Source organism: Vulpes lagopus, chromosome 7, assembly GCF_018345385.1.
Source record: "Vulpes lagopus strain Blue_001 chromosome 7, ASM1834538v1, whole genome shotgun sequence".
NCBI classification, from domain to species: domain Eukaryota; kingdom Metazoa; phylum Chordata; class Mammalia; order Carnivora; family Canidae; genus Vulpes; species Vulpes lagopus.
The window spans coordinates 55,586,608-55,608,999 of record NC_054830.1 but is presented as its reverse complement, the minus strand read 5'-3'; the positions used below and the strand labels follow the sequence as shown (position 1 = coordinate 55,608,999).

General features: G+C 41.1%; 1 protein-coding gene across 12 annotated transcripts; it reads left to right on the top strand.

Moving 5' to 3' along the window:
* The first annotated feature begins 118 nt into the window (after positions 1 to 118).
* Positions 119 to 21,048, top strand: LOC121496205. 12 transcript variants are annotated; one of them, XM_041764552.1, is made up of 4 exons: positions 119 to 1,945; positions 5,984 to 6,126; positions 9,209 to 9,384; positions 20,761 to 21,048. In XM_041764552.1, the coding sequence occupies exons 1-4, from the start codon at positions 1,168 to 1,170 to the stop codon at positions 20,906 to 20,908; spliced, it is 1,245 nt and encodes a 414-aa protein (XP_041620486.1). In that variant the 5' UTR covers positions 119 to 1,167; the 3' UTR covers positions 20,909 to 21,048. The 12 variants fall into 12 exon arrangements, 10 of the variants coding, with proteins under 10 accessions (XP_041620486.1, XP_041620488.1, XP_041620491.1 ...); XM_041764554.1 differs by lacking the exon at positions 20,761 to 21,048 and adding an exon at positions 15,332 to 15,619; XR_005989124.1 differs by lacking the exon at positions 20,761 to 21,048 and adding an exon at positions 2,844 to 2,969 and having other exon boundaries at positions 142 to 1,945; positions 9,209 to 9,963.
* The last annotated feature ends 1,344 nt before the right edge of the window (positions 21,049 to 22,392 follow it).

Below are 22,392 nucleotides of genomic sequence, written 5' to 3'. Positions count from 1 at the left end.
AAGACAGACACTTAACACGTGAAGCCCCCCAGGCACCCTGATGTGTCATATTTTTCAAACCAAATCAGTCCCCTATTGATGAATGAACCATTAGGTTGTTTCCAGGTTTCACGATTCAAACAATGCTGGATTGTTATCTCTTTGTACAGGTGTCTGTGCACATAGGGAATACACTGGTAAAACAATTTCCTGAGCCTTTAAGCGGTTGATCAAGTGATTTATGGAAAAATGATTTATGGATTAATTCTGTGTTAAAGGGCATTGACAGCCTGGCTTCTAATGAGGCTGTAAAAATGTACATTCCCTTCAACGGTAGATACCGCAGTGCACACTTGCCCCAGCCTTGCCAACACAGGGTCCCGTTAAAAATCATACCAAATGAGAGTGTAGGACACCAAAGTCTCTCTCAAAACAGTCTGGCTAGGTGGCTGGGACAGGGGTTACCCTGCTTATTACCGCAGTTTTATAGGTAAGCAAACACTGCCGAGGGTAAGGGACCTACTTTTCCAACTTCACCCTCTGGGTTAACACCTCCTAAGAGTCGACCCGGTAACTTCTAAACGATCATAGCAATTACCACTGCTCTCATCCTGACTCCCCATTCACACGCTGGGAGCCACTTCCTACACATCCGGTGCAGACAAGACAAAGACGTTCTGTCCTCTCTCCCGCATTCCCTCTGGTTTAGTCCCTCTCCGGCCCCCGCCCTCTTCTCATTCCTCCCAGGTAAAGCCCATCCTTAGAAGCCCCGTTGCCCTGTCACAACACGGCTACAAGAACTATGAAAATCGGTCCCTGTTCTTTACTGCCTTTTTAGCACATTCTCCAACCAGGTCCTGCTACCCGGGCGGGGGTTGGCTCAGTGTCCTACCCCAATCTGCCTGCGCAGGGCGACCAGCTATTTCTCAAACTGGGTCCAATTACTTCTGCATTCCTCACCGTCCGCATTTGCAAAATGGTAATGCTGACCCTGCTCACGTGTTAGAGTTGCTGTGTGGTCAGGGTACCGAGTGCTGGCACGCGCTGGTGGGGGACTACGTTATTACTACTGTCAGTGGAGAGGAGACCGTTACTGACCAGGCATTGAATCTCGGCCCTCGATCCTCACGACAACCCCATTACTTATCCCGTTTTGCAGAAACGGTGAGTAACCGTGAGTAACCCAGAATGGGCAAGGGCAGGAGTGTGTTTCCGCAACCGGAAACGGTAAGTCTCTCACACGGTCGTGGTGGATTAACACGACACACAAAGACCCGAAACAAACGCGGGTTTCCCCGTTTCCCCCGCCACGGCCGCTCAACGCGCGAACTCAGACCCCCCCCCCCCCCCCTTAGGCCTCGCCCCCGCTCGGCGTGCACCCCGGGGCCCGGCGTCGTCAAAGCCCCGCCCGAGCCGACCCGGAAGCAGACTCCCCAACAGGTCAAAGCTGGAGTCGCTGCTAGGGCGCCAGCGCCAGGGGGCGAGAGAGTTGCCCGTGTGGGCCCGCGCCCCTGTCACGTCAGCGTGACAGCGGGCCGCTCCGGAAATGGAGGGGTGTGCGGTGCAAGATGGCTGCTTCCTTTGTGGTTGTACGGAACGTTGAGCGTTTTATCCGTTTCCGAGAAACGCGATGATCTGAGCGCAGGGATTGCCGAAAAGGCTTCTCGTAAAAGATGGCTGCCGCGGAGTTTCCAGGTGTCTCTCTTGACGGAGCAGGGGACCCAAAGTCCAAGATGGCGGCTCCCACTGCTGCGGAGACAGCCGGAAAAGTGGGAGCGTGGGTGCGTGCGTGGGGTGGGGCGGGGCGGGGGACCGGCCCCGCCCCCTGCCCACGCCGCAGGTGGGACGGGCTTTGCCTGTCGGGGCTTTGTGTGCAGGTGGAACGATGGGGGCTTCCCTTCTGGGCTCCTCGCCCACGCTCTTCCTGGGCCTCAGCTTGAGCTTAATGATACCCAGATGTGGCGCGGTAAGGAACTTTTCCCTTCCAACAACTAAGAAAAGTGGGCAGAACGGGGATTCCTAATAACCTCAAACTGACTCATGTAGACATAAAGACATTTTCATCCCTTAAACCATAAAACCAGAGAGTGACCAGGTGAGATTAAATTAGACCCCATTTTTCCTCCCCGCAGGAATAACTTGAAATTGCTAAAAAGAGCAAAGCAACAGTTTTCATATTAATATGGGATGAATTCCAAGATACATTACGTGAAAAAAAGCAAAGCACAGATAATTGTGTTAGGGTTATAACATTGCCTGCATTTTGTTTCGTGACCCATACGGGTAGCCCTGGGGCGCCAGGCCGGCTCTGTAGGTGGAGCATAAGACTCTTGATCTCCCGGTTGAATTCAAGCCCTACCTTGGGTGTAGATATTACTTAAAAATAAAATCTTCAAAAAAATTTTTAAAAGACCCACGTGGGTAAAGATACAAAGGAGCTTGTGAGGGGAAGCAGAATATGCCACCCCAAAGTGTGCCTGCCACTTTGGCATGTGGATTGTTTTAAAGGTATGTCAATACAGACCCAGCAGACCCAAGAAAAACTGTTTTACCTCTTCCTTAACTTCCTGAAAGGATTTAAACAAGGGGACCTGGCCCAGAAAGAGAGTTATTACCAGGGTTACCTTTTTATCTCAAGGACTTACCCTCACTGCAGGGCAAACATCTGCTTTTATCTTTCTGTGAATTGCCCTCCTCCTCTTTGAAGTCCCAAGCCCTTACTTAACCCATTCCTTAGCTCAGAAATGGCATATAAGTTTCAATTGCCTGGGTGTCTTGGGTTTCACATTTTTATTGGGCTTCTGTATATACAAAATTAACTCCCCCCCCCCAATTAATCTGTTTAATGTCAATTTAATTATTAGACAAAGAACCTAGGAGAGTGGAAGGAAAATTTTTCTGCCCTGACACTTGCATAGACATAAAATATCTCCGCAGAGGAACTGGTAGCAGTAATTGCCTCATCTAACAAAAGGAATAGATATGAAAAGGTGAGGAACAGGAATAGAAGGAAAGGTAAGTTCTATGAATATTTAAATATGTGATTTAATCATACAAAGATTCTTTATAAGGTCATCATATCATTAAAGGACAATGGCAAAAGAAAGTGACATTTTTCAGCTTTAACCATGAATTTAATAAAGATCCATAGGATTCAATTTGTAAGGATAGGATTTTCAAGGTCAATGCTATAGCACTTAGTGCAAAGGATCTATTCTATATCCATGTGACAACCATAGCCCTTTTGAAGGCTAGATATGTGGGATGGGGGTGGTTTGTTGCTTTTTTTGTTTTGGGGTGGTTTTGTCTGTTTTGTTTTTTTTGTTTGTTTTTTAAGATTTTATTTATTCATGAGAGACACAGAAAGGCAGAGACTAGGCAGAGGGAGAAGCAGGCTCCCCATGAGGAGCCTGATGTAGGACCCAATCCCAGGACCTTGGGATCATGCCCTGATCCAAAAGCAGACATTCAACCACTGAGTCACCCGTGCACATATCTGTTTGCTTTTTGAGGGGAGGTGGGGGAACAAGAGGTTTGGCCTGGCAAACAGAAGACACTCAAACTTATTTGTTGAATGAATGAGTGCCTTTTTACTATAAAGACACATGTCCTTATCGGCATCTTCTGGTATATCTTCCTGGTTTTAGGGTTAATATCATGGAAAACAGTGGCAACATTGAGCTAGCATTCAAAGCAAGTTCTGCCTTAAAATCATCCAGAAATGTGTTTCCAATTCTCAAAAAATAAAGTATTAGTAACATGGGAAACAAAAGGAGAAGAAAAATTATTAAATTTCCTTACTACTTCTAGCCCATTGACAAGTCCTTGAAACAGACAGGGTGAACTTCTGGAAGCTCAGCTGCCTCAGTGTTGATACTGCTGTGACCAAAAGGCAACCTTAACTTGACCCTCCAGGATCCTGTGAGTCTACTCTAAACATGTAGAAATTCCTTTGGAAGCTCCCTTTCTCTTTACCCCCCTCCCCCAGGTACACATTAAGAATCATCCTCCAGGCATATGGCCCACCGATAGACATCTGAAGTGTCTCATGACTGAAGGCTTACTAAACAATAATGATCCTTCCAAAAAATAGCTAGCCCCCTCAAGGTCCTGGAAACCTTGTTTCCAAAATACACGGGAAGCTTAGGCTATCTCAAACCCCCTCCCAAGTTGAAGACATAATATCACTGCCCCTCACAACCCCATTGCAGCTCTTTCTGCCCATGGGTCCTGTCCCCATGCTTTAATAAAACCATCTTTTTGCGTCAAAAACATCTCAAGAATTCTTTCTTGGTCATTAGCTTCAAACCCTAATGTCTTTCCTACATCAGTCACAGTTCCAGAATTGGCATTGATCTTGGGAATCATATATTTCAATGTGAAAGAAGTATTTATCCTCTGTCCTGTGGGCACCTCAGTGGCTTAGTCAGGTGGGCATGAATCCCAAGATGGAGCCTCACATCGGGTACTCCACTGGGCAGGGAGTCTCCTCCCTCTAACCCCCGCCCCCCCCCATGCTCTCTTTCTTTCTCTCTCTCTCAAATAAATAAAATCTTAAGAAATCCTCTGTCCTGAAATAACTGACCATTGCTGAGACTTAGCCAATGTGCAAGGCACTGGACAAATGGGCACTCTTAGACATACCACTCTGGGTTATTGGATGTATTAAATGTGGTAATGTGATGAGGGTTTCACCAAGTTCCTAACCTGTACTAAATGCTCTTTTATAGAGCAATTACTACTAGATTATTAGATTACTACTAGATTACTACTAGATTACTAGAGTATTAGCAATTACTACTTTGTGGCAACTCTGAGTTACTTACAGTATATTTTTCCCTCTGAGACCTTATGGGGGCTTTAAAAATATCCCAGGTACTGTAGAGATTTTATTATTATTATTATTATTATTATTATTATTATTATTATTATTATCATAGGAGCCACATGATATAATGGAAAGAATTTAGCTTCTTATTGTGCATCTTTGAGTAAGTTACTTAACCTTCGGGGCTTTGGTCTCTCATGAATAAGACAAGAATCACAAGACCTCTTTCATAAAGTCACTGTGAAAATAATAGAAACAATATGTAAAGAACTTTGTGCAGGACATATAGTAGAACTCAATAAGTGGTCTCTAATTCTGCAATATTTCAACCTCAGAGTTAAGGAACTAATAGTGCACTCAGAGGCAGGAGAACTCTGGTCAAGGGATAGGAGCAGGCGGCCACAGGATGACAGTTACCACAGGAAGCTACAAGGAGAAGTTGGAGGGATGGCAGGTCCACTGGCTTCCGTCCCTCAGGCTTCTTGCCTCCATTGGGAAAATTGCAAGGCCTCCACCCCAAGCAGATATGGTCTGCAGACCGTTTGCAGAGACACCCCCTTGCCAACAGCCACTTGCACTATTCTAACTCACAATCACCTCTTTGGAGCATTTACGATGCCTCTAAGAGGTACCAGCTACTATTTCCAAGGCTTATTCTTCATACTTCAGAGTTTAATATGAAGTGCCTACTACATATGTTTAAGAATTTTTAATTGTGGAAAAGTAAAATGAACTTTTTTAAAGTGTACAGTTCAGAGCAAGAATAGGTACAACAACAGTGAAGGATCATGGGCTCATGGTTGGTTGAATCCTTTTCACAAGGTTGATGACATCACATTTGAGAACCAAATTAAATGCTTAGAGTATTAGCTGTTCAAGGTTTGAAAGATATTTAAGAGTCATCAACTCCAATTACCTAATGCTCTGGACATCTTGCCTACCACTTGAGTACCCAGTTTCTACCTATGTTGCTCAAGGAAAAGGACGCAAACTCAGAGAGCCTGTTCCATTTTTAGAGAGCTCTGTCTATGGGAAAGTATTCACCCACTTGGAGCCAAATCTGATCCCTTGCTCTGTTCCTTAGAGATGCGCAGAATGTGTAGTGCCTAATCCAAGACAGATAACGAGGGACTTTAAAGTATCCACCCTGAACTCTTGTGACTTGTTTTTTTCTAGCCCAATCTTTTTTCCAAGTTCCTGACCTACATATCCTGCTGTCTCCTGGTCCTCCACAAGTGGCTATCCCACAAGGATCTCAGACTCAACATTTCCAAAGCATGACTGTTCTCTCCTCCTTCCTTATCCAGAACCCAAGCACAGTGAGTGCCCTTTGCTATTTGTATCTGGTACAAGTAACAAACAAATTAGGACTTTCTTTTTCCCTTTTGTAAAAAGTTCGGATTTAGGCAAATGTGACTACCCTATAGTGCCAACAAAGACCCAGGTTCCTGTGTTTTGACGGGAAACCCATAGTACCTTAGCCAAACAGAGATTTCCTTTTTCTCATGGTTTGAGAAGTTCTGAGAAGTGCAGTCAACCCATGAAGCCATCAGAGGCCGAAGCTACTTTTATACTTTCTGTCAATTATTCTTATCCTGTGTCTTTCATCTTCAGGCTTGTCTCCTCTGTCACATGTATGTTTCAGCCAAGGTAAACACGAAGGGAAAATAGCAACCATACTTGACAGCTTGGTTGGTCTTTTATGAACTACTCAGGAAGCTCCATTCAGCAACTGCCACTTCCACCTCATTGCCTAGAACCATGTCACCCAGCCTCTAACTACAAGGAATGCTGAAAAATGTGGGACTTTAACCGGGCACATTGTTGAACAAATCAGGGTTGTAAGAACAAAGAGGAGAGTATATATGTGAACAGTAATGTCTGTCACAGTAATGCTTCATTGAGCAACATGAATCAGGTTTCCTAGTTGCAGGATTTCTCAGAGCCTTTAAAATTCCAGGGAGAGGGATGCCTGGGTGGTTCAGCGGTTTAGCGCCTGCCTTCGGTGGATCCCGGAGTCCCGGGATCACGTCCCACATCGGGTTCCCCACAGGGAGCCTGCTTCTCCCTCTGCCTGTGTCTCTGCCTCTCTCTGTGTCGCTCATTAATAAATAAATAAAATCTTAAAAAAAAGAAAAAAGAAAAATTCCAGGGAAAGATACTGTATGTATCCATGGAAAAAATACTTTTTGCAGTGGTAGTGTCTCAGGAATACCGTTTCATGCTACATGTTTAAGGAAGCACAGAACAAATACAGTATCTCTCTAATTCTTTCAAAGAAAAATTTTATCTGAATCCAGGGTGGATTTGTTAAGGTATTTTTGGTACTATTATCTAAGAAGAATGACATATTTAATATTTTCATAATAATTATATCAGTATTCTTTCCATTTCCTTTTTTTTTTTTCCATTTCCTTTTTTTTAAAGATTTTATTTATTTATTCATGAGAGACACACAGAGAGACATAGGCAGGGAGAGAAGCAAGCTCCCTACAGGGAGCCCAATGCAGGACTCAATCCAAGGACCCCAGGGTCACGACCTGAGCCAAAGACAGAAGCTCAACCACTGAGCCACCTAGGTGTCCCATTTTCTTACCATTTCCTAATCCAAAAAGCTTCTGGCCATTTTCAGTATTTTTTCCCTTTCGCAGGGAAATGGATTTTTTCCATTTTTTTTTTCATTGGACTCTTGAAACAAGTCTTCACCCTTAACATTTTTATGTATTTCCTCCTAGTCTTTTTTTTTCCCTAGTCTTTTTTTATATGCATGGGTACATGTATTTTTATAAATAGTTGAGATCATATGCATATATGCAGCAGCAAGAATGATGTTTTGGGTTTTTTTTTTTCCTTTCCATTGCCTGTTCTTTTTTTTTTTTTTTTTTTTTTCCCATTGCCTGTTCTAAGACCAGGTATACTCAGAGATTAATACAAGAAGAAAGTTTTTGGTCACTAGGGTAAGCTCTGTTGATTGATATTCCTCCTTTCTTGGGGAACCCTCCTGCACTGTTGGTGGGAATGTGAACTGGTGCAGCCACTCTGGAAAACTGTGTGGAGGTTCCTCAAAGAGTTAAAAATAGACCTGCCCTACGACCCAGCAATTGCACTGTTGGGGATTTACCCCAAAGATTCAGATGCAATGAAACGCCGAGACACCTGCACCCCGATGTTTCTAGCAGCAATGGCCACAATAGCCAAACTGTGGAAGGAGCCTCGGTGTCCATTGAAAGATGAATGGATAAAGAAGATGTGGTTTATGTATACAATGGAATATTACTCAGCCATTAGAAACGACAAATACCCACCATTTGCTTCAACGTGGATGGAACTGGAGGGTATTATGCTGAGTGAAGTAAGTCAATCAGAGAAGGACAAACAGTGTATGTTCTCATTCATTTGGGGAATATAAATAATAGTCAAAGGGAATATAAGGGAAGGGAAAAGAAATGTGTGGGAAATATCAGGGAGACAGAACATGAAGACTCCTAACTCTGGGAAACGAACTAGGGGTGGTGGAAGGGGAGGAGGGAGGGGGGTGGGGGGCAATGGGTGACGGGCACTGAGGCGGACACTTGACGGGATGAGCACTAGGTGTTTTTCTGTATATTGGTAAATTGAACACCAATAAAAATTAATTTATAAAAAAAAAAGATATTCCTCCTTTCTCTTGGTGGAGGCACACTGGTTAGAAAGCTCAGAGTTAAGAAATAGATACAGGTACTATGACTGACATGCAAAATAATAGTTATTTTATTAAGATGAAAATATGTCTCCACATAAAAGTCCAATCTTGGTGGCTCCAATGGCTGAAGCAAGATGGGTCAAAGTCAGAGTAGTAGTGGTCATGGTCTTGGAGGTAGCAAGAAGGATGACAAGGACAAGAAAAAGAAATATGAACCTTGTGTACCAACTAGAGTGGGGAAAAGAAGGAAACTAAGGGATCAGATACTGGCAACAAACTGCCACTGGTGATCCTCCCATTCAGTGCCAGTTAAAATTATTGAAGTTAGAGGAGGAAGAATTCATTAGAAATGAGGAATAAGGGATCCCTGGGTGGTTCAGCAGGTTAGTGCCACTCTCAGTCCAGGGCCTGATCGTGGAGACCCAGGATCGAGTCCCACATCAGGCTCCCTGCATGGAGTCTGCTTCTCCCTCTGCCTGTGTCTCTGCCTCTCGATCCTTCTGTGTCTGTCATGAATAAATAAATAAAATCTTTTTTAAAATATCAGGAATAATTGAAGACTTTAGGAGAAAAGCAAGGGGAGGAAAGATCGAAGGTGAATTATCTGGGGATCGCAGTTCCTACCAGGAACCTTAGAAGAGGTCGTTGATGATCAAAGCCATTGTGTCTACATCTGTGGGCTCAGAATACCACATCAGCATTCTTTCATTTGTTGACAGCAATCTGCTGGAATCCAACTGCTCAGCCCTGCTCAACCACAAGCTGCATGCTGTGATGGGGTGTTAATGAATGACATGGATCCCTTGGTCACAGTGAAGAAGGTGGAAAAGTCCCTCCAGGAGACCTATGCTGTTATTAGGGTGTTGGACAACCAGATCAGGGAATTAAGGAATCTGTGAGTTTCCTCTTGCTCATCCTGAATATTATGGGGAAAAAAATGGATATAAAGCACCCAAGGGAGTCATTCTCTATGGGCCACCTGGCACAGGTAAAACCTTACTGGCCAAAGCAATAGCAAACCAAACCTCAGCCACTTTCTTGAGAATAGCTGGCTCTGAATTATTCAGAAGTACCGAGGTGATTGGCCCAAACTTGTACAGGAATTGTTTCAAGTTGCTGAAGAACATGTACCATCCAGCATTTTTTATTGATGAAATTGGTGCTATTGGGACAAAAAATATTATTCAAATTCTGGCGGTGAGAGAGATATTCAGCAAACAATAATAGAACTGAGGAAGCAATTGAATGGATTTAATTCAAGGGGAGATATGCCCTTGTATCATGTATCATGATACATGATACACAAACCGTGTTTGTATCATGGCCACAAACCAAGTAGGAAATGTGGATCCACGGGCACCTGGGTGGCTCAGTGGTTGAGCATCTACCTTTGGCTCAGGTTGTGATCCCCCAGGTCCTGGGATGGAGTCCCACATCAGGCTCCCACAGGGAGCCTGCTTCTCCCTCTGCGTATCTCTCTGCCTCTTCCTTTGTGTCTCTCATGAATAAATAAATAAAATATTTTTTAAAAAAAGAAATGTGGGGATCCCTGGGTGGCACAGCGGTTTAGCGCCTGCCTTTGGCCTAGGGCGCGATCCTGGAGACGCAGGATCGAATCCCACGTCGGGCTTCCGGTGCATGGAGCCTGCTTCTCCCTCTGCCTATGTCTCTGCCTCTCTCTCTCTCTCTCTGTGTGACTATCATACATAAAAATAAAAATTAAAAAAAAAAAAAGAAATGTGGATCCAGCACTTACCAGATCAGGCCTCATTGACGGGGAGAGCAAGGTCCCCATGCCCAGTGAAAGGACTAAGAAATATGATTCATGCAAGCAGGATGAGGCTGGCTGCTGCTGATATAACCCTAGATGGCTTTGATCATGGTCAAAGATGACCTCCCTGGTGTTGACATCAAGGTAATCTATATCTGTATGTCTAGTCTGATGACCTTGAGAGAACATAAAAGTAACAAATGAAAAAAAAAGTAACAAATGAAGACTTCAAAAAAAAATCTAAAAATGTTTTTATGAAAAACAAGAAGTCACCCTTGAGTGGCTTTATCTTTAGCAAACCACAATCTCTTTCAGAGAAATGGTTAGGAGTACACCAACCCCTCAGAGAGATATGATTGGGGAGGGGTCCCAAAGGAATATGTATTCCAGTTGATCTTTCTTAGCAAAACATCCTGTGTATCTTTAAAACTTTTTTTATTCAAGTATTATTTATACAATGTTATATTAGTTTCAGGAGTATGATATAGTGATTCAATAATTCTATACATTACTCAGTGCTCATCATATTAAGTGTATTCTTAATTTTCTTCACCTATCATCCTTTGTATCCTTTAGAACGTGATGTGTAGGATGCCCTCTGAGCTGCCTACACCTTTTGGTCATGTGCAATGCTCTCTTTCAGATAAAGTGTGCTCTTTCTCAAAAAAAGAAAAGTCCAAGCTTTTTCAACAGCTTTGATTCAAGAAATCAATAGGTAGCTAGGTTCCATCAGTCATGTTTCTTTGTCATCTCTAAGGAGTTGTCATTATCTAAAGAGTCTAAAACTGGTTGCCACCACATCCAATTCTAGCCAGTGGAAAGTGGGGAAAGAGTAAAGGAGGTACACTCCTTGTTTTCAAGGATATGACCTAGGAGTTTTTCGCCCATTGGCCATCACTAAGTGCTTTTATTCTGAGCATCTATATATTCAGATAAAAGTGTGAGGATCCTATTACAGTAAGAGGGAGGCCAAGATCTTTGCCTTCTTAAAGTTTATATTCTCTTTGAGGAACAGAAGGTAAAAACAGATGACGTGTCAGGCAATGACAAATACTAATAAAACAAAAGCAAGGTAATGGAATAGAGATGAAGATGGCACTTTAGATAAGGTGCTCAGGAAAGACCTCAGTGAGAAGAGGATGAATAATCAGAGATAGGAAGGCAGTATGTTCCTGGAAGAAGGAACAGCAAATATAAATGTTTGAGGTGGGAATGTGCTTGGCGTGTTTGAGAAACAGCATGTTGTGGGCAGTGTTCCTAGAATTTGTTGAAATCAGAAAAGTGTAAACTGGATCATGTAAAGGCCTGCAGGCTAGAATAAGAATGATTTTTAATTTGATTGAGGTAAAAACCTCAGGAAAGTTCTGATCGTATTGACATGATTTTTTTTTTTAAGATTTTGAAAATTTATGTACTTGAGAGGGAGAACAAGAGAGTGAGAGAGCACAAGCAGGAGGCGTAGCAGAGGGAGACAGAGAAGCAGACTCCCGGCTAGTAGGAAGCCCCAGTGTGGGACTGGATCCCAGGACCCATGGATCATGACCCAAGCTGAAGGCAGATGCTTAGGCAACTGAGCCACCCAGGTGCCCCTGTGTTTATATATTTTTAAAGATCACTAATTTAAAAGTTATAAAACCTAAAAACTGTGGATCAAAGACCTTAATGTAAGAGGTAAAACTATAAAACTCTTAGGAGAAAACAGTACAAAACCTTCTTTTTTTTCTTTTTTTTTTTTTTTTAATATTTATTTATTTATTTATGATAGTCACAGAGAGAGAGAGAGAGGCAGAGACACAGGCAGAGGGAGAAGCAGGCTCCATGCACCGGGAGCCCGATATGGGATTCGATCCCGGGTCTCCAGGATCGCGCCCTGGGCCAAAGGCAGGCGCCAAACCGCTGCGCCACCCAGGGATCCCAGTACAAAACCTTCTTAACAATGGATTCAACAATGATTTTGTGGATCTGAAACAAAAGGCATAGGCAAAAAATTGGACTTCATCAAAATTTAAACAGAATTACCATATGATTCAGTAATTCCATTTATGGGTATTTTCCCAAAGAATTGAAAGCGGGTATTCAAATGCATATTTGTATACCAGTGTTCATAACAATATATTCACAAGAGCCAAAAGGTGGCCCAAATGATGGACCCAAATGTCCATCAGTGAATGAATAAACAAAATTTAGTGTATACATATAATATCATAGAATATTACTCATACTTAAAAAGGAAGGAAATCTAACAAGTGCTACAATATTGATGAACCTTAAGGAAAGTACATTAAGCAAAATAAGCCAAAAGATTGAAAGAACAAATACTGCATGTGTTGGGAGGAAGAATTTCTTTTCCTCCCTTCTAGGTTCTTTGGTGGTAATTTGATATAAAACATATTAACAGGAGAAAAACATTTAACTACATACAGAAGTCCCATCAGAATAGGAGACCCAGGGGATCCCTGGGTGGCTTAGCGGTTTGGCCCCTGCCTTTGGCCCCGGGGCGCAATCCTGGGGTCCCGGGATCAAGTCCCGCGTTGGGGTCCTGGCATAGAGCCTGCTTCTCCCTCTGCCTGTGTCTCTGCCTCTCTCTCTCTCTCTCTCTGTGTGTGTGTGTCTATAATAAATGAATGAATGAATGAATCTAAAAAAAAAAAAAAAGAATAGGAGACCAAAGACAAGCCCATCTGTTGAGGCTTATGTGGCATCCTGAACTAAGGAATGAGATAGGGTCCTGGGGCTTCAAAGGGAAGGATGGTGACAGGACAATAAGAGGAATAAGTGTTTGGTAATTAGATGTTTGCTCTACCATATAGATAAGTCTTTCAAATAAAAATTTATCTCTGGTAATCGCTCTCTTTCTGGGCCAGGTTCCTTATCTAAATTCTTTTATGTGATTTTGGAGAAATAAACATTTTTCTTGAATCTGCCTTCAACTCAAAATAACCCGTAAGCCAAAATGGCATATTTTGGAGTCACAAAATTTGCCCGTCCCCTCCATCCCACCTTGGAAATGTCCCCAAGATGTTTCACAATTCTAAAATTAAGTTGGTAGATTGCTCCATCTCACTGAACCACTCTCTTATAATACTGAGACTAGTCAGTTCAGTTAAACAGTTGTATCTCATTTCAGAAGGTGATGATTCAGGTGCACTCACAAAGTTAGGGCTATGGTACAAGAAGCATTTCTATGGAAACAAAAGAAAAACAAATATTAATGATTGGAGCAGATTATAATCCCTGTTGCTGAGTTCTGAAGTCAGTGAGACAGGAAGATTTCTAGATATCTGGCTCAAAATATCTTCAGACAGAGGCAATCTGACAGATTTTTCTGGTTTGTAGTTTGAATATCACTGGTGATCTTTTTGAGGGGACACACTACAACAGGCATCAAGATTTTCTGTACATGAACTGTTGTGGTGATTTCTCTGAAGTTTTTTTTGTTTGTTTTTTATTTTTATTTTTTATTTTTTTTGTTTTTTAAAGATTTTATTTATTCATGAGAGACACACGGAGAGAGGCAGAGACACAGTGGGAGAAGCAGGCTCCGTGCATGGAGCCCGACATGGGACTTGATCCCAGGTCTCCAGGATCACACCCTGGGCTGAAGGCGGCGCTAAACCACTGAGCCACCAGGGCTGCCCGATTTCTCTGAAGTTTATATTAAGTTGTCCAACTTGCATAGCTTGTGCAACTTGCATAGTGAACTTGCATAGCTTCAGTAAACTAGCAGTTTTAGTTCTCAAGGATTCCATGTCAGAAGTGTGGGAGGAACTCTATAAACCTTCGTTTGGACAGTTGTAGCCAAATATTAGAGAAAACTAGAAAAATTCAGGATCTGGTCCAGTTTACAGGTAGAAAACAAAATCCCAAAGACAATTAACAACACTAGAATTTGATATCCACAAAGGTATATTACTAAAACATAATTTTTCTCTCTTCGATCGCCCCCATTTTCACCAAAGATAACCACAGCAAGACTAATTCATCTGAAAACCAAGCCTAGCTTAAATCAACTTGGCCTGATTGTTTGCAGAGGTGCAGCAAGAGTAGTGATTGACTGTATAAGGTCTTTTAAATCTACTTTGCTGGAGCTTTTAATAAGGAATCTCAGATTGAACTTTTAAAAGCTTCTTGAGGTTAGCAAGCCATGCCAAGAAGTAGCTTCAGATTGAGCCTGCGATACCTATAGATTTGGGTGAATTCTTTTTTTTTTTTTTTTTTTTTTTTTTTGAGGTCTTCAAAATATCCTAAGGTCCTACACCTGCCAGGATGTGCCCTTCTTTATTCACCTGGTGAGGCGGGTAGGAACCCTGTAGGCAGGGTACCAGGCCAATTTTTCCATGAGACTTTATTGGCTCCATAAAGTTACTCTTAGTTCCTTAAAGCTGTCTGGTCATGGGACACCTGGCTGGCTCATTCAGAAGAGCATCTGACTCTTGATCTCAGGGTCGTGAGTTCAAGCCCCACATTTGACATAGAGATCACTTAAATAAATTTTTTAAAAAACTTAAAAAAAATCTGTCTGGTCATATATGAGTCTATATACATCTCTCTCTCAAATGTGACATTCCAGTCAAAGCCTTGGTAATATAACCTGTCTTTTCTTTTTTTTCTTTTCTTTTCTTTTCTTTTTTCTTATTTATTTATTATTACTATTTTTTATAACCTGTGTTTTCAATTGTGTCCTATTACAAGGAGAATGGGTTCTTACTGATTTTGCAAATAATTATATTGCTGTGAATATAAGAATACTCATTCACCAAATTCTAGAGGGGTCAGGTAGGGAGAAAAATTGTTACATCTTTGTTCACAAAGATATATCTTACCAAATTGTTAATAACAAAAGGTTTCCTTAAATCTGGAGAAACAGAAAGTCATAAAATGTTTCCCAAAAGTCAGAAAAATTATAATCATTCCCCTTGGTTCATTCATTTCCAAATAATTAAGACTTGTTCCACCTAATCCAGTTTTTCCATTGGTTCTGGAAATTCTTCCTTAGCACAATTTTTTTGGTGAGGGTTTTATTTTATTTTATTATTTTTTTTATTTTATTATTTTTTTTTATTTTATGTAGGTTCCATGCCAAATATGGACACTGAACTCACAACCCTGAGATTAAGAGTTACATGCTCTACTGACAGAGACTAACAGGTGCCACCATTATCCAGCCCAGTTTCATAATCTCAAGTTATCAGAAACCTGTACTTGTCAATAATTACTCTCTTGAATCTCCTTGAAAAAGGAGTACTTTTGGGATCCCTGGGTGGCACAGCGGTTTAGCGCCTGCCTTTGGCCCAGGACGCGATCCTGGAGACCCGGGATCGAATCCCACGTTGGGCTCCCGGTGCACGGAGCCTGCTTCTCCTTCTGCCTGTGTCTCTGCCTCTCTCTCTCTCTGTGTGACTATCATAAATAAATAAATAAATAAATAAATAAATAAATAAATAAATAAAAGAAAGAAAAAGGAGTACTTTTGCAAGAACACTTTGCAGAGCATCAGAGTAAAACAGCTATCTGTAAATGGCAAAAACATTTTAAATGCCACTTGTTGAAATACAAATCAAAACCACAATGAGATACCACCTCACATCAGTGAGAATGGGGAAAATTAACAAGGCAGGAAACAGCAAATGTTGGAGAGGATGCGGAGAAAAGGGAACCCTCTTGCACTGTTGGTGGGAATGTGAAATGGTGCAGCCACTCTGGAAAACTGTGTGGAGGTTCCTCAAAGAGTTAAAAATACACCTGCCCTAAGACCCAGCAATTGCACTGTTGGGGATTTACCCCAAAGATTCAGATGCAGTGAAATGCCGGGACACCTGCACCCCGATGTTTCTAGCAGCAATGTCCACAATAGCCAAACTGTGGAAGGAGCCTCGGTGTCCATCGAAAGATGAATGGATAAAGAAGATGTGGTTTATGTATACAATGGAATATTACTCAGCCATTAGAAACGACAAATACCCACCTTTTGCTTCAACGTGGATGGGACTGGAGGGTATTATGCTGAGTGAAGTAAGTCAATCGGAGAAGGACAAACAGTGTATGTTCTCATTCATTTGGGGAATATAAATAATAGTGAAAGGGAATATAAGGAAAGGGAGAAGAAATGTGTGGGAAATATCAGAAAGGGAGGCAGAACATAAAGACTCCTAACTCTGGGAAACGAACTAGGGGTGGTGGAAGGGGAGGAGGGCGGGGGGTGGGGGTGAATGGGTGATGGGCACTGAGGGGGGCCCTTGACGGGATGAGCACTGGGTGTTATTCTGTATGTTGGTAAATTGAACACCAATAAAAAATAAATTTATTTAAAAAAAATAAATGCCCCTTGTTAAAGATCTGTTGAGAGTTTATTATAATGGAATTTACACATAAACACATAAATGTGGTTATATATGACATACAATATTTTAAGGTAGTAACTAGAATTATGACTGATAACGTTATACCAGTACATATTAGAATTTTAGGAATTTCATACAACTTCCGTAATATTTATATTAATATCAATAACATACAACATAATCTAAGAAGGTTTATCATCACTTATTTTTTTAAGACCTCTAAGATTTTTTATTTATTTATTAGAGACACACAGAGAGAGAGAGAGGCAGAGGAGAAGCAGTCTCCATGCAGGGAGCCTGACATGGGACTCAATCCCGGGGTCTCCAGGATCATGCCCTGGGCCAAAGGCGGCACTAAACCACTAAGCCACCAGGGCTGCCTTTTATCATCACTTATTTGACAATCCTTCCCCTGTAGTTTAACATACCAAATAAGCCCAATTAATTTTAATAGCTCTCTTTTTATAAAAGAGAACAAATCTTTTGAGATACTACAGGGACCCTCTGAAATTCTCAAAACTTAGTTTGAGGTCAAAAAAGATTGTTTTTAAAAGATTTTATTTATTTATTTGACAGCACAAGCAGGTGAACAGCACAGGAAGAGGGAGAAGCAGGCTCTCCACTGAGCAGGGAGCCTAATTCGGGGCTTGATCCCAGGACCCTGGGATCATGACCTGAGCCAAAGGCAGACACTCAACAGACTGAGCCACCCAGGTGCCCCCAAAAAAAGATTTTTAGAAAGATCTATTTATTTAAGAGAGAAAGAGGGAGCAAGCACAAGTTGGAGGGGCAGAGGAAGAGGGAGAAAGAATCTCTAGCAGACAGTACATTGAGCAGGGAGCCCAATGCTGGGCTCCATCCTGTGACCCTGAGACCACTACCTGAGCTGAAACCCGGAGTCAGATGCTCAACTAGCTGTGCTGTCCAGGTGTCCCTGAGGTCAAAAGAGATTTTACTGAGAATTTTATTGTAGAAACGTTTTCAAAAATATAAAATGGAAAAAAATATATATAAAATGGTTTGGACAGTTAACCAAATAGGATCACAGATCACTATGAAACAATTCTTAAGGGCAGCCCCGGTGGCGCAGTGGTTTAGCGCCGCCTGCAGTCTGGCGTGTGATCCTGGGGACCTGGGATCAAGTCCCACATCGGGCTTCCTGCATGGAGCCTACTTCTCCCTCCGCCTGTGTCTCTGCCTCTCTCTTCGCTCTCTCTGAATGAATGAATAAATAAATTGTAAAAAAGAAAAAAAGAAACAATTCTTAATTATCCATTGAACCAATGACAAAAGATTTTAAAGGCAAATACAAAATGTTATGTAGTTGTGAGCAAAACCAACGAAAGACCTAGTAAAGCACAGAAAATTTTGATAAAACACAGAATCTCTGCTTTCTAGGCAGATTATTTAAAAGGCAAACTTCAGGGATCCCTGGGTGGTGCAGCAGTTTGGCGCCTGCCTTTGGCCCAGGGCGCGATCCTGGAGACCCGGGATCGAATCCCACGTCGGGCTCCCTGCATGGAGCCTGCTTCCCTCTCTGCCTCTCTCTCTCTCTCTCTCTCTGTGTGACTATCATGAATAAATAAATAAAATCTTTAAAAAAAAATAAAAAATAAAATAAAAGGCAAACTTCTTTTGCGATCTGTTACAAACAGCAGACCAAAAGTCCAAGAAAACTTTGTCCTTTTAAGAGAGAGAAAAGCAATTCTAATTTTTCACTAGCTTATTTTTTATATGAAAATTCACTTACCTGGGCTGCCTGGGTGCCTCAGTTAAGTCATGGGTTCTTGGTTTCGGTTCAGGTCATGACCTCATGGTCATGAGATTGAACCTCTGTTGGGCTCTGCACTCAGTAGGGAGTCTGCTTGGAGTTCTATCTCTGTGCTCCTCCCACGTTGCTCATACATGTATTCTCTTTCCCTCTCTCTCTCAAATAAATAAATATTTTAAAATATAAAATAAAACTCAATTAAAGTTACTCTAACATTAGCAAGTTTGACCGCATATTAAAATTTCTTTCCAAAGATTATTTTTCCACAAACCTTCTACACCTTCTTTTCCTTCAACAAAAATTCATTTTCTTTCTTCATATCTATTTTACCAGAAACACACATCCTACTTTCCTTGCATATGGAGATATTTCCCTTATTTTTTCTAGCAACTTTAAGTACATATATTAATTAGAATTCTTAACCCTTAGAAATCTTCATTTCTAATGAAAAATAAGAATAAGCAACTGTGAATTGTATTATACCAGTGTTCTTTAAAGTGGCAAATTTATGAATACATTTCACAATTTCTAGAAACACATGCTTCTTCACAGTGTAATCTTTCAACATGACACAAGATGTGTTTACAAAAAGACCCAAATATCTTTAATTCCTATGTGATACACTTAAAAAATTCAGCTGAGTAAAATTTAAATGTCCAATTGGCAAGATTCAGGAATAGAACAACGTCCAAGGAGCTATACAAAATGGAAGGCTTGGAGGGCACCCAGGTAGCTCAATCTGTTGGGTGTCCAACTCTTGATTTCTCCTTGGGCCATGATCTCAGGGTTGTGGGATGGATGGAGCCCCATGTCAGGCTCCATGCTCCCTGGGGACTCTGCTTGGAATTCTCTTTCTGTCCCTCCCTTCTGCATTCTCTCTCTCTCCAAAATAAATAAATCTCTTTTTTTTAAAGGAAGGCTTTTACAGGCAGAAAAGACAATAATTACTATTCAGTATTTTATCTTATTTGAAAATGATCTCAGGGCACCTAAGTAGCTCAGCAGTTGAATGTCTGTCTGCCTTTGGCTCAGGTCGTGATCCTGGGTCCCGGGATCAAGTCCTACATCAGGCTCCCTGCAGGGAGCCTGCTTCTCCTTCTGCCTATGTCTCTGCCTCTCTCTCTCTGTGTCTCTCATGAATAAAGAAATATGATCTTGGGGCAGCCCAGGTGGCTCAGCGGTTTAGTGCCGCCTTCAGCCCAGGGCCTGATCCTGGAGACCCTGGATCAAGTTCCATGTCGGGCTCCCTGCATGGAGCCCTCTTCTCCCTCTGCCTGTGTGTCTGCCTCTCTCTCTCTCTCTCTCTCTCTCTCTCTCTCTCTCTGTGTCTCTCATGAATAAATAAATAAAATCTTAAAAAAAAATAAGATCTTTAAAAAAAAAAAAGAAGGATCTAGATATTTGGTGACTATACATCCTTTGATTTAACTTAGCAAAACTCCCAAGTTGTAAGTTACTGAAAAGATTTGGGGAAGCTAAGTAGACATATCTTTTAAAAAAAAACATAAATATTGCTCAAAAGTTGATTTATAAACTGTTACCTTACATTTAATTCACTTGTTCTTAACAATTATGTTTAGATTATTTAGGAAAATTTCATGAGACATTAAAAAGCTAACCATCTTAAAGTGTCTTTCTTGCTGACAAATTCTATAACAGAGATGGCATGAACTTATTTGACTTTTGGTAAACTTAGGTAGAATAAAAGTATATTTTATGCTGATAATTCTGAAGATATGCCGATTATAATTACACCAACAAACTTAAACAAGCTTTAATACTAAATGTTTCTCCAGACCACTTGAACCGGAAAAATATTTGGGTTACATATTTCTGAGAACTTGATTATGTAAGCACTTCATTTTCTTAATTTTGGCAATACCATCCACAGGGATAAGGTGGTACACATCTACAATATCCATATATGGACACACATAAAACTACAGACAGACACAGAAACCTTATAGTTTCATTTTAAAATTTCAGCCATGAAATAGGTATAATAATGTAAAATTCATGTTACAAAAGAACAGTTGAAATAAGTTTGCTCAGATGGCTAAAGCCTTTTAGAAGATACTTAAGATTTGTATTTGTTCTTGACAAGTAATCTTAATGCAAGTTCTTTCAAGACCTTTGGTTTCTTAAAAGAGTTTTTTTAGTACTTAGGTTTCAGGATTGGTAAAAAGGAATAGGTGGAGTTTGAAATGCCTCTAGAGTTGTATTTCTAGTTTTGCAAAGATTTGTAAGATAAGAACAGTCGTCCAAAATTCCTCAAAGAATTGGTTTGTAGCCTGGATAATAAGGAACCAACACACCCATACACCTATATTAGAATGTTTTCCTTCCCTCTAGGTACATTATTGTGCTGCACTTTATTATGTTTTGCAGATACTGTGGTTTTTATGAATTGAAGGTTCCTGGTCACCCTGGCATTGAGCAAGTCTATTGGCGCCATGCCCACTTCATGTCTTTGTGTCACATTTTGGTAATTCTTAAAATATGTCAAACTGTCTCATTATTATATTTGTTATGGTGATCTGTGAATGGTGTTCTATTATGTTACTATTGTAATTGTTTTGGAGCACCAAAAAATGAGCCCACATAAGGTAGCAAATTTAATTGATAAGTATTATATGTGTTCTTGACTATTCCACCAACCAGCCATTTCCCCCTTTCTTTATCCCTCTCCTCAGGTCACCCTATTCCTTGAGGTACAACAAAACTGAAATTTGGTCAATTAATAAACCTACAATGGCTTCTAAGTGTTCAAGTGAAAGAGTCACACGTCTCTCATTTTAAATCAAAAGCTAGGAATGATTAAATGTAATGATTAAGGCATGTCGAAAGCTCAGATACAGGCTGGAAGCTAGGCCTCTTATGTATGCTAAACAGTTAGCCAGAGTTGTGAATGCAAAAGAAAAGTTCTTGAAGGAAATTAAAAGTGCTACTCCAACAAATCTGTGAATGATAAGAAAGCAAAACAGCCTTCTTTCGATATAGAGAAAGTTTTAGTGTTCTGGATAAAACCACCACCACATTCTCTTAAGTCAAAACCTAATTGAAAGCAAGGCCCTAACTGTAATTATGTGAAGACTGAAACAGGTGAGCAAGCTACATGAGAGAAGTCTGAAGCTAGCCGGAGGTGGTTCCTAAGGGTTAAGGAAGAAGCCGTCTCCATAACCTAAAAGTGTAAAGTGAAGCAGCAAGTGCTGATGTAGAAGCTGCAACAAGTCATTCAGAAGATCTAGCTGAGATCCTTAATGAAAGTGGCTTCACTAAACAGATTACCAATGTATATGAACAGCTTTCCGTTGAAAGAAGATAGCATCAAGGAGTTTCATAGTGAGACAGAAGTCAGTGCCTGGCTTCAAAGCTTCAAAGCCAGGCTGACTCTCTTGTTAGGGGCTAATGCAGCTGGTGACATTAAGTTGAGCCATGCTCATTTACCATGCAGAAAATCCTAGGGCCCTTAAGAATTATGCTAAGTCAACTCTACCTGTGCTTTATAAATGGAATAACAAAGCCTGGATGACAGCACATCTGTTTACAACGTGGTTTACTGAATATTTTAACCCCACTGTTGAGACCTGCTGCTCAGAAACAAAGATTCCTTTCAAAATACTACTGCTCACTGACAATGTACCTGGTCACCCAAGAGCTCTGATGAAATTGTGTGAGGTTAATGTTGTTTTCATGTCTGTGACCATAACATCCATTCTGCAGCCCAGGGATCAGCGAGTGATTTCAACTTTCAAGTCTTATTATTTAATAAATACTGTGTAAAGCTATAGCTGCCACAAACAGTGATTCCTCTGATAGATCTGGGCAAAGTCAATTGAAAATCTTCTGGAAAAGATTCACCATTCTAGATGCCATTAAAAACATTCATGAAAAAAAAAAAATAAAAATAAAAATAAAAACATTCATGATTCATAGGAGGCAGTCAAAATACCAATTTGAACAGGTGTTTGGAAGAAGTTGACTGCAGTCCTCAAGGAAAGATCCTCATGAGGATTGCAA